This window comes from Haliotis rufescens, unplaced genomic scaffold (assembly GCF_023055435.1).
Source record: "Haliotis rufescens isolate VD_foot unplaced genomic scaffold, xgHalRufe1.0.p SCAF_9, whole genome shotgun sequence".
Taxonomy (NCBI): Eukaryota; Metazoa; Mollusca; class Gastropoda; order Lepetellida; family Haliotidae; genus Haliotis; species Haliotis rufescens.
The window spans coordinates 17,796,334-17,809,320 of NW_025964383.1; the positions used below are offsets into that span (position 1 = coordinate 17,796,334).

Genomic DNA, 12,987 nt, shown 5'->3' on the forward strand with positions numbered 1-12,987 from the left:
TGAGACCTGCATCACTTCGGGCTTTCCTCCCACATTAAGCTGACACGCTGCGATATAACTGGAATACTGTTTAAAGCGGCGTTAAATCCAACTCACTCACTCACTCACTCACTCACTCACTCACTCACTCAATTTCTCGTGTCCCATGTCAGTTGTTGGAATGTTGTTAAAAGGGGCCTAAGGTCATACTCACTCACTCCTTGGGTAAATGCCCATCACTTCCCACAACAATCGATTGTCAGTACATGGTTAGTGTGTTCAATTTACAACTAACAAAAGTGACACAGTTTTGTGGAGAGTATTCTTGTGTCTCACCACGATGCACGTTAAGGGGACTTTCACTTTTTAAACCACACCTTCTGTCTAAAGGATTTTTATTAGGTTAAGTTTAAAGGGGCTCTTGGCGAACTTACAAAACTTCCAGTGTTTAGATATCACTTCACGTTCAACAGCATCCATTGTTCAAAATCATGTGTCTCAAACGTTGTGAAACAATATCAGCATCTTTGATGAACACTTAGTATATTTCAAAATGTGTTTAGAAGAGATCATGTTGATAATGCACTGTATACTTAATGTAGTTTCAAAAAACATGACAATTATATCTATGATATGCAAATATTAAGATAATAGAATATTTTTGTAATGTTTGTGATATGCCACCAAACAGGTAGAGAGACTTGGTCACACGGTGTTCAGTATTTAATGGAGACTTGAAAGATACCATTTTCTACATGACTAATATTATTTCATTGTTAATATGTACATATTTCATTGTGGTATTGTACATAACTGTTTATAATTTTATGTAATAAAATACAAACAATTGGCCAGTGTTTCTTCACTTTTTATTTGACCATTAACCTCACATGAATGCAATGTCAGAAAGTGCAGTAAAACAACACACTGCACGCTTAGTATATAACATTAATATACTGAACAAAAAAGTTAGGGATCATGATTTGGTTGGTTGGTTTGTTGTTTAACGCCGCACTCAGCAATATTCCAGCTATATGACAGCGGTCTGTAAATAATCGAGTCTGGACCTGACAACCCAGTGATTAATATCATGAGCATTGATCCACGCAATTGGGATCGATGACATGCATCAACCAAGTCAGCGAGCCTGACCAGTCGATCCCGTTAGTTGCCTCTTACGACAAGCATAGTCACCTTTTACGACAAGCATGGGTTGCTGAAGACCTATTCTACCCCGGCGTCTTCACGGGTCAATCACCGGCCGCGTCATACCGAAAGACATTAAAAGATGGTACTTCTTGTTACCCAGTCTGGTGCACGGCATTACAGGCCACAAACAAGGAGGGGTAGTCGGGTAGCCTAGTGGTTAAAGCGTTCGCTCGTCACGCCGAAGACCCGGGTTCGATTCCCGACATGGGTACATTGTGTGAAGCCCATTTCTGGTGTCCCCCGCCGTGATATTGCTGGAATATTGCTAAAAGCGGCGTAAAACCATACTCACTCACTCACTCACTCACTCACTCACACAAACAAGGACTAGTCGGCTCGGAGTCAGTATACAGTGTCTGAGTTGGGTATTCATGTTAAACTGCGGCATGGTATCTTAATGTGCTAGCACTATAAATCGGCATCAGTCCGTACTAGTACAAGCAGACAGACACACACGCATGCACATCGATCGCTATATGAGTGCAATAATCTTGGATGCTACGTTAAACCCAATTTCACCTCACCACCACTGATTCCCACGGACATCTTCATTCTGTACACGGCAAGGAACCCTTATTTCTGATGGGGTGGTGGGGTAGCCGAGTGGTTAAAGTGTTGGCTTGTCAAGCCAAATCCCCGAGTTCGATTCTCCACATGGTATAATGTGTGAAGCCCATTTCTAGTGTCCGCCACTGTCATACTGCTGGATTATTGCTAAAAGTGCATAAAACCATAGTCACTCAATCACTTTTATTTCTGACAAAGTGTATCTGTAACAGACTATTTGCTCTTCATATGATCTCCCTGGTCATCCTGTGAGATGGAAGCTTGGTAACGAGTAGAGGTGACTATCAAGGGCATTATATTGTTACATTACCATGCCATCTCCCTAATCTGTTTAAGGAATTCCATGAGATGTGCGTATGCGCCAAGCAATCAGTTTGCCTAGCCATCGGTACTGACAAAGTTTTTTTAGGTCTTTGAAAGGCATTTAGAAGTGATTCACATAAGTAAGAGAATATATGGATGTCAACTTCTTTATTATGAGGATGAAGGAGTAAGCATATACTCCGAAACGTTATGTTCCTCCTAATAAAGAAGTTGACATCCATATATTGTCTTCCTTAAAGTTTTCTTACTTTCTATCTGAAAATATTTTTAACATTGAAATGAAGCTCTACCCAAACTTATCTGATGTCAGATGACACCTCGTGGATATATACTGTAAATATGGAAAGTTTTGCGAACAGGAAAGAACTGCGAAAACTGCGATTGACACACACTCATGATAGTTTCATGACACGGTTATATTTGCAGACCAACAACAAACAAACGAGACAAGGAGGCATATTTCTTCAATTCACTTTCACACATAGACAAACCAGCCAGTACATGTTTAAATAAATAACCCCTCAATCCTGTGTTTCTCTAATTACTCCTTGTCAACAGTCAAATTAGTTCACTAACTATCTCGTCAAGCTGTTGACATAGCACTGACTAGTCCAGACATACGCCAGCCAGGCAATGCTGTTAGATAAACCCGCTACTCCAACCTACCTTTTCAACTACAATAACACATGCATCATTAGTTTAAAAGACCCTGACTGACACTGAGTTAGCATTTCATTATGCCGCTTCCTGCGTGCAAATGTATCTTTGATCTTTGGTAAACTTAACAGGGTAAACTGACCGGTGAGGCTTCACCAGTAGATAAACAGCTATTGAAAGCAATAGTAATAGTTACTAGTTTCGCGCGAGTTGCGCTCATCCGACTGATTGCTTAGGTTACTTACTTATGTTGGAGATTTTACGTGCGCTTTCCGACTGAAGCGTATTTCGCACACGGGCCCGGCCAGGCCATTTAATGTATTTCCGAAAGGTGAATGAAGTTTGGCAACCCAGGGACGCACACACCCCTAAGATTGCTTGTGGTGTGTGCGTCCTTAAATACCTAATTAAATCGGTGAGGTCGTTAATTCCGTGATTTGTAAGTCTGTCATTGGTTATTAACCAGGGCGTCGATGCACTTTCCAGACAAAGCTAAGGTTAGTGTTATCCACACACAATAATTATATGCCGCAAAACTTTCCAGATTTACAATATGTAGAAGCCCCTGGAGAAGTCACATTGGGTGTTCTTTGACAGTCCAGATATATAATCGGAATGAAATGGCCACAGGTCTGTTGTTAAAATGGCGATGCCAAGTTGACCAATGCCAAGTGCGGTCTGTCAGACATGTGCGATAAAGACCTTGTCGGTAACACAACTTGCCAGAATGTATTTGAAATGGCAAACTCCCTACACATGGAGTGAGTGAGTGGGTATGGTTTTACACCGCTTTTAGCAATATTCCAGCAATATCATGGCGGGGGACACCAGAAATGGGCTTCACACATTGTCCCCATGTCGAGAATCGAATCCGGCGTGATGAGCGAACGCTTTAACCACTAGGCTACCCGACCGCCCCCCTACACATGGACCAGAGCTGTAGATTCCATAATAACCAAAAGCGAACATGGTAACGTGGCCCAGCACAGCCAGGAAAAAGAGGGAAAATCTGGGAAACCAAAAGAACTATGGTAGGACAGTAGTCGACAGCCACAACAGCATCCTTCGTTAGTAGTATCTGTGACCCACCAGGAGAAAAGGGTCCTTATGGGTGCTCGGATACTCTTGTGCTATGACATCATAGAGACGTTTGACGTCAACTTACTTCAGTCAAGATCACCATGTGTGCTGACTACAAAAATATTTTCCCTCCTAGTGATATGGCAAACTTTGAGAGATTTTAGGGCAGCACTTCAGTGTTGTAGGGGTAGAATAGGTCTTCAGTAAACCATTCTTGCCGCAAGGTGACTAACGGGATTGGATGGTCAGGCTTGCTGACTTGGTTAATGCATGTCATCGTATCCCAATTGCGTGGATCGATGCTCGTGATATCAATCACTGGATTGTCTGGTCCTGACGCAATTATTTACAGACCGCCGTCATATAGGTGGAATATTGCTGAGTGCGGCGTTAAACCACAAACCATCATAACTAATTCTGATTATATCAATCCAAAACCCCACAAAAGTAAAGAAAGGATTTGTAAAGGGAGTAGAGACACAATTGCTAGCTGGGTGAGGGACATGGGTATGGACATATTTACACAGTGAGACCAGCTACTGCACGCTCAGCACTCAACAACAAGGTGTCTAATCAGACAATCCTGAACACTGCAGGTTGGAAGAAAGACTGTTTGTCTAGATGGGTTTATCAGGAAGGACAATTCAGTCATAGTATTTTAGGAGCATTTCAGTCTTGTTGACAAATGTTTGTTAGATCAATTCAAATATTGGATTGGACTGTGCTACTATACGGCCAGTGAGTGAGTTGGGTTTAATGCCGCTTTTAACAGTGTTCCAGTTTTATCACGGCGTGTCAGCTTAGTGTGGGAGGAAAGCCAGAAGTGATGCAGGTCTCAGACGTTTACCACATTGGTAAAACCCATGAGCACGGGTATGGTGCTGACAAACCTAATCGGGGCGAACCAGGATTTGAACACACAATCACTAGAGTGCCCAAGGGAAAGGCGGTGTCACCACTATATGGTCAGAGTATGCCAAGTGTGGGAATGAGTATGAGTATGAGTGAGTGAGTGAGTGAGATGAGTGAGTGAGTGAGTGAGTGAGTGAGTGGAGTATGGTTTTACGCAGCTTTTAGCAATAATCCAGCAATATCACGGCGGGGGACATCAGAAATGGGCTTCACACATTATATCCCTGTCAGGAATCGAACCCGGGTCTTCGGCATGATGAAGGAACACTTTAACCACTCGGCTACCCGACCGCCCCATCAGTAACAGAACAAAACTGAATATTTTTTATGATCTCCTTGGGTTCTGAATGCTTGACTGAGAAAATATGATTCAACTCACGGAATTCTGTAAATGTAACAGGGAGGTGCAATTTTAAAGTTAACCAAGACTTTAATACAGTCTGTTTAGCTCCAAATGAGGACATTCCTTCTACTGTTGTGCCCCCCTCTGTTCAAGATATGAACTGGTACACATAACAACATGATAGTTTCTTAGACAGCTTTTTTCACTGATGGGAATAAAACTAACAAACAGCAGATATTGTTGGGTACAGGGTATTTATTCCCGTGTACAGATACTGATACTGATATTTGATAGACTATTCCTGATTTTGAGTAATTTTGCAATTAGGAGCCACTATATTGGTTATTTTGCAAACAGACTATACCTGTAAGTTGCTGTTTGACTTTAATTCTACGACCTATGACATCATCCCCGGTTACTGGCTTGGCACATGAGCACATCTCATGCAGTCCGTATGTCATAAGTAAGTCTCGGATAACTTTAAAAGTGCATGGCATTGATGTTAAATATTATTATTTCAATATGTCACTAATGTATGGCCTTCAACAATCAATCATCTAGTAAAAACTAATATGATGTGACGTCACGCTGTTGTTTTGCTATTTGTTCTAAAACAGGAATCCATTGGCCATTCTGAATGTACACTTTAAACAAGTAAAACTGACAATATCAGGCTTAAAAAAATATAAGAATTAGTTCTCAGGCAATGACTTTTGAAAATATGGGGCAGGCGGGTGTGTTGGGTTTTTTTTCCCGCTTGTTCAAACAAGCATGTAACCAAATAAACAGTTGTGCTCCATCGACCTGGGAAAGGGCCTCCCTACATAAACAAGCATACAAACTCCTATTGCCGCCATGACCATAACACAAGATGCACAGTACAGCAGTGCACATGTTAAGAGAAGTAACTGTGTTCTGTATCACATTGTTTTTAAGTATTGGGATTTATTTTTTTTAAATGGAATTAAAAACGAAACGCGCAGCAGACTTTATGATGATACGGGCGGTGCCTGAGAACCAAAACTGTTATTTTTTTTAGCTTTATAGGTCATTATGCAAAATAAGAGAAAGTATTCATCAACCACAACATGCTTCAAGTCAGAGAGATCACTTGTTATGATTTCTCCATCACAACACACTAACTGAGAAATCCATATTGTGGTTTTCTCCTGTAGCACCAGAACCTAGGGACCTCGAAATCTCGGACATTCAACACGTCCGTCGGACATTCAACACGTCCGTCGACACTTCCGTCGTACATTCAACACGTCCGTCGGACATTCAACATGTCGGTCGGACGTTCAACATGGTCGGACATTCAACATTTAGGTCGGACATTCAACATGCGTGTAATGGACCCCTCGGCTTTCATGTCTATGTTTGATACAGCACAGCGTGTAACAGGGGGGCTATCTACTTCCAGATTCCACAATGTCCCTCAACACAGTGTACAGTTTCTCTGCGGTTGCTCGGCCTTTCAGTGTCAATAAAATGGCCGCCTTGTCCTGTCCACACTTGGCCTTACTTTGCGTCACGGAAGAGGCACCTAACTCATCTTGACAGGACGTGGATAGCGATTTACAGATTCCAGCCTGAAAATAAACCAGACAAGATCACAAAACATTCCTGTCATCAGTTGACATTGAATCTAGTTACAGGTTGAGATACACTATAACACAAGACTTTGAAAGGCATTTAGAAGTGATACACATAAGGAAGAGAATTTATGGAAGTCATAATAAAGATGTTGAGATACATACATACATTCTCTTCACTATAACACAGTTGCATCACATGACCTGAGGGAGTAAAAATATATTGACTACCAAATCAATATATCGACCAGACAAACTGTTAAATGGAGAATCTCACCCAAGTCTCTTTTGATATCAAATATATCAACGAGTTTTGATATATTCGATATAAAAAGACACAAGGGTGAGATTTTATTTATCATCCCACATCTTTCTTCCGACTTTTCAGTTTGTAGACAGTAATAAGCAGTGTCTTAAGTGTAAAAAGTACTGCTAACAGTTTCAGTAGCAGAGCCATTAGTGATGTCATTTGATTGTGATGTCATTGTTACAGTGATGTCACAATGGTTTGCCAAGTATTGTGATGCAATTTCATTGCAGCGATATCTACAATGTAGATATCGCTTGATCTCACCCTAGTGATACATGTATCTCCTGTGGGAGCAGCCAGTTTTGGAAGATAATTGATATTATGAACAATGATCCAAACCGTCGAAGTACGATGACATGCAATGAACCAAGTCACTGAGCCTGACCACGCAATCCAGTTGGTCATCTCTTACGTCAAAAATAGGTTGCGGAGACCTATTTTAACCCGAATCGCCATTGGGGCAACCATTTCTCGATGTACAGTAATAACGGGTTATCTCTTAGACTGCCGCCTCACAATTGTTGCGCAGGCCTACCATTGACGCCAGTGTGTGTCGCGACTACTGTCGTGAAAGGAAACTGGAAAACTGCATGCCTATATTCGGCTGAGGCGTGTCAATTACCATTGTCAGAAGTCAGAACTAACGACATATTCCGATTGACAGAATCACATCCATGAAAATGTCAGGATATTTTTTATATAATAATGTGTATTTTTCTATCAGTAATAAATTTGAAATATTGGTTAATTCGTCCCATGTTTAAGAAAGCCTCGACTGTTTAAACTCCCCCACCCTCTTTACAGCACCTTATACTAAAATTAATCCAGCAAGAAGTGTGAAAACAATCCAGCAGGCTGAAGGTTAAAGATTAATGAGCTTAGGGTTGGGACGGGTAACTCGGGTACTCGGGTCACGTGGGTACTGAGAAGGACCCGGTACCAACAGGACAACCCGGACCCGTGGTTAGTCATGTGATATATTGTCTGATGACAAAAATGATCTAGAACTATATAGTTACACTACAAGTCACTAATGTTCGCATTTCTTTCTGACAATGCATGCATTCCTCCTGACTTTATGTGTTTGAATGAAGATAAGGCTTCAGTCAACTTCAGTGTATGCATGACCAGATCATTCTATATGTGTATCTAAATACATTCTCTCCTGGGTTACGGTCAAACTATTCCCAACATGCCCAATCGGGCATTTTGTACCTATCTCTTGAGACATACAGCAGGTACCCGGGTAGGGCAGGGTAATAGGGTGGTGGGTACCTGGGTAGTAAATTTGGACTCGTCCCAGCCCTAGAGTCTATCCTGTGTTTAATCCCCGCGTTCTACCAATAAGGACAAACTGTCTGCAGTACAAAGAACCTGTCTGTCTGCCTCGCCGACTGTCTGCAACTGTTCTCACCATTGATTGTGGGGCTGCTATCAATGCATAGGACGTTCGTTCACCATCAGAGACAAGAACTACCGGCTTGGAGATCTCGATAGCAGAGAGTGCTTTCATCATCTGAAACAGACAACACGAATCTGATGCTCAGTGACTGATGTAAGGGAGGTAACTGGGATGTCTGATTTGTCTTGTCAGTTATATGTTTCAGTTTAATATATAAACAAATGTTTAACAACGACAGCCAGCCTTCTCGTCTGGTGGTACTCCAATGGCGGCCAGGATGATTCAGTCATTTTAAGGCAGTGCAAATAGATGTGCAGAGTTGCCTCCCTTAGGCATGCCAGAATCTAATGACTGTAGGCATAAATCAAATAATTGCTGTAAAACAATCCTTGGCTTGAAAGCTTCAACTGTGCAGGTTTGCTTGGGGGTTTCACCAACTGTGTAGATTTGCTTGTGGGTTTCACCAACTGTGCAGGTTTGCTTCTGGGTTTCACCAAAGAGGAGACATATCTAAGACATGCTATGGGCTTTCTTCTCAAATAAAACAGATGCACACAGAAAAAAGAAAGATTTACGCCTTTACATTTTAACCCCAACCCGTAAATATGTGTACCTATTGCTTTTTCCACTTCATATTTAAAGTATAACATAGATGATTTCTTTATACATCTTGTCAGGAGTTATGTTTTAAAAAAAAATCGAGGTGAGAGTTAAGGGCTGAAGTTTTACCCACAAACATTGAGTTAAGTATACAGAGTTTATTACAAACACATCTTATCTCTGTCACCCTGCCTATGTGTTACTTTTGGGGATTCTCATCAACTCAATTTCACAATTATCATTAATAATAATATGGGCAATCTATCCGCTCTATCAGAGGGCAATTCAGGCGGATACTATTCCCCCTGCAAGTAATTTAACATTCATCTCTTTTTTGTTTTTTCATCATTCGTCTACTCTGCCAGGTACTCCTGGCGCTCGGGAGCAAGTCTTGGGGTGCGCGACTCCTACTTGTATTACTTGGCAGAGGTACAGCCCGCCGATCGGGTATATTTCTTCACCGTCCATTGTTCGTATACTCAGCCAAGTCTCAGCACGCTCAAACAGTATGGAGTGCGCTACTCCGATATTAGAGACTTGGCTGAAGTTAGTCTTCCATGTACTATGTTTATGTGTCATGTATATATGAATATACCGAGAATCCCCATATATATGCCAAAAAATTTAATAAATGTTGTTCTTTTATATGTTGTCGTGTTGTTATTGACATTATAAAACAGAGTTTATTACAAACACATCTTATCTCCGTCATCCTGCCCTTGTGTTGTTGCTTAGATATTTCTATTAATCTCTTATGTCCAGAAGGTCCTTAACTTCTTTTGAGCATTATGTTAATATCATGAGTATCAGAAATGCACTAATCTGTATAGCTTTCTGACACTTGTGATATTAATAGAAGTAGAAATACTGAAGCAATGACACAAGGACCTGTGGTACACATTCCTTACCAGTTTTCCATCAAATGTGAAATGCTGTATCATGATGTCCTCGGAGCTGTTTGAGGCGAGTCCTAGGACCATCTGTAACCCAGGACATGCAGCAAACTGTTACAAGAACGTCAACAATAATGATAATAATAGGCAATTTGTGAACCACACTACCTGTACTCCACTCCACATGTTCAAACCACATCACCTGATTATTAATAGGCCGTTGACAGATGGAACATTGCTGACTGTAGCACTGAACACTCACTCATGCATTCATTCATGCACTCACTCATGAACTCACTCACACATGCACTCACTCACACACTCACTCACATTCCAGTTGCATTAGGCTTAAAAAAATTGGTTCACAGACAATGACTTTTGAGTGAGTGAGTGAGGTTTTACACCGCCTTTAGCAATATTCCAGCAATATCATGGCAGGGCACACCAGAAATGGGCTTCACACATTGTACCCCATCTACCCGAGGCAAGAGAGTTAACTGCCTTTAAAAGTCCAGTTTCCACCCTTGCCGAACTAGGCTGGAATTCTTGGGCTCTATCATTGCGCCACCAGTGGCTATTACGAGTTATGTCCCTTCAAGGCCTCTCCTATCGACCAATCAGATTTCACCTCTCATATCACTTGCATTTAGTTCAAACAAAACAGTGGCTCTCAATCAAGACAATCTGATCGACAATCAAGGTCTATATTGTGATAAAACGGGTCTTACATCGCGAACTGCATCAAATCACGTTAGCACCTTGATTAAAAACATGAAAAGATTTGGAAAATATCTGTTGACAACGAGTTGGCGGTTCACATGCTTTGCAAATCCTGCAATCGACAGAAATCTGCAAGGCAGTTTACGAACCGGATTTCGATTTCGTTGCGCAATTTTGTTTTGACTATACATAGACTCGTTAGTCCAGCCAAAATGTAACTCCATAATAACAGCCTAGTTCGGCAAGGGTGGAAACTGGACTTTTATAGTCAGTTAACTCTCTTCCCTCGGGCAGATGATTGTACCCATGTCGGGAATCGAACCCTGGTCTTCAGTGTGACGAGCGAACGCTTTAACCACTAGGCTACCTGACCGCCCCCAATGACTTTTGAAAATATAGTGCGTAACCAACTAGTATGTAACTAAATAAACAATTATGTACCATCAACCTCGGAAAGGGTCTCCCTACATAAACAAGCATACAAACTCCGATGACCATAACACTTGATGCGCAGTAAAGCAGTACACATGTAAAGGGAAGTAACTGCGTGCTATATCGGAACGCATTAGTTTTAGGGACATTAGGATGCTTTCATTTTATTAAAAATGGAAACGTGCAGACTTTATGATGATGAGGGCAGAGCCTGAGAACCAAAACTATTATTTTGTTCACCTTATCAGTGCCATCTCACTTGCCTAAGGAGCTACTTCATGCTGCCTACAAACAGGACACTAATCCCCTTCTGAGTTGAAAACGTTGCTTGACTTCACCTGCCATGATACCTTTGAGGTGAGTGAGTGAGTGAGTGAGTTTGGTTTTACGCCGCTTTTAGCAATATTCCAGCAATATCACAGCGGGGGACACCACTCACTCACCCCTCCCTCCCTCACTCACTCACCCCTCCCTTCCTCCCTCCCTCACTCACTCACCCCTCTCTTCCTCCCTTCCTCCCTCACTCAATCACCCCTCCCTCCCCACTCACTCACTTGTTGTAAGGAGGCCTGCTGGAATTTGTTTTGCTCCGTCCTGACCCTGGAGACTGTCACGTCCAGCTGCTCTCCCCTCCCTGGCTCACTCACCCCTCCCTCCCCACTCACTCACTTGTTGTAAGGAGGCCTGCTGGAGTTTGTTTTGCTCCGTCCTGATCCTTGAGACTGTCACGTCCAGCTGCTCTCGGACCCGGTCCCTCACCAACTTGGGCAACAAGTCTTGAGACAAACTCTGGAAACATGAATCAATATGACCTGAAGAAACGTAATGATGCAGATCAACATTGTAAAGATGCAAGTCACAGTCAGACCACCTCATCCATTCAGTCGCCTCTTGTGACAAGCATCGGATACTGCGGACCATTCTACACTGGCCTCCCTTCAGGTAGCCTCATGTACATGGAGCATGTTGCACTTACTGTATTAATGTCCTTGACCTTCTCCGTCCATGCATCCATGTTCTCGCCAGACTTGACCTCTGACACCAGCTGTGACAACCTTGACTCCAACTCCTGACCCTTCTCGATGGCCTGGAAGTCCATAGTTGATATATTTAATGATGTTTGATTCTAACTGTTCCACGCCCAGACACTTATCATTCAGGAAACTGTATTTGAAATTGTCTAAAGTGACAGATCTATGAGAGTGTAATGAAGACACACCTGCCTGGCTACCTGCCTCAATGGCTGACTTAGTGTCAGATCTATCAGAGAGTAATGACGACACACCTGCCTGGCTACCTGCCCCAATGGCTGACTTAGTGTCAGATCTATCAGAGAGTAATGAAGACACACCTGCCTGGCTACCTGCCTCAATGGCTGACGCAGTGACAGGTCTATGAGAGTGTAATGACGACACACCTGCCTGGCTACCTGCCTCAATGGCTGACGCAGTGTCAGATCTATCAGAGAGTAATGACGACACACCTGCCTGGCTACCTGCCTCAATGGCTGACTTAGTGTCAGATCTATGAGAGTGTAATGACGACACACCTGCCTGGCTACCTGCCTCAATGGCTGACTTAGTGTCAGATCTATCAGAGAGTAATGAAGACACACCTGCCTGGCTACCTGCCTCAATGGCTGACTTAGTGTCAGATCTATCAGAGAGTAATGAAGACACACCTGCCTGGCTACCTGCCCCAATGGCTGACGCAGTGACAGGTCTATGAGAGAGTAATGAAGACACACCTGCCTGGCTACCTGCCTCAATGGCTGACTTAGTGTCAGATCTATCAGAGAGTAATGACGACACACCTGCCTGGCTACCTGCCTCAATGGCTGACTTAGTGACAGATCTATCAGAGAGTAATGAAGACACACCTGCCTGGCTACCTGCCTCAATGGCTGACTTAGTGTCAGATCTATCAGAGAGTAATGAAGACACACCTGCCTGGCTATGAGAGAG

At 42.6% G+C, this 12,987-nt stretch overlaps 1 protein-coding gene across 2 annotated transcripts in view; it reads right to left on the reverse strand.

Annotated features, from left to right (window-relative positions):
• Positions 1 to 5,021: 5,021 nt before the first annotated feature.
• The window catches only part of LOC124119851 (alanine--tRNA ligase, cytoplasmic-like), a 41,498-nt gene continuing 33,532 nt past the window's right edge, over positions 5,022 to 12,987 (reverse strand). For both annotated transcript variants that reach the window (XM_046482510.2, XM_048391221.1), the window contains exons 18-22: positions 12,000 to 12,110; positions 11,693 to 11,812; positions 9,887 to 9,958; positions 8,391 to 8,492; positions 5,022 to 6,663 (exon numbers count right to left, since the gene is read on the reverse strand). In XM_046482510.2, the coding sequence (XP_046338466.2) occupies positions 6,481 to 6,663; positions 8,391 to 8,492; positions 9,887 to 9,958; positions 11,693 to 11,812; positions 12,000 to 12,110 (588 nt within the window). In that variant the 3' untranslated portion in view covers positions 5,022 to 6,480. The remainder of the gene's footprint in view (positions 6,664 to 8,390; positions 8,493 to 9,886; positions 9,959 to 11,692; positions 11,813 to 11,999; positions 12,111 to 12,987) is intronic.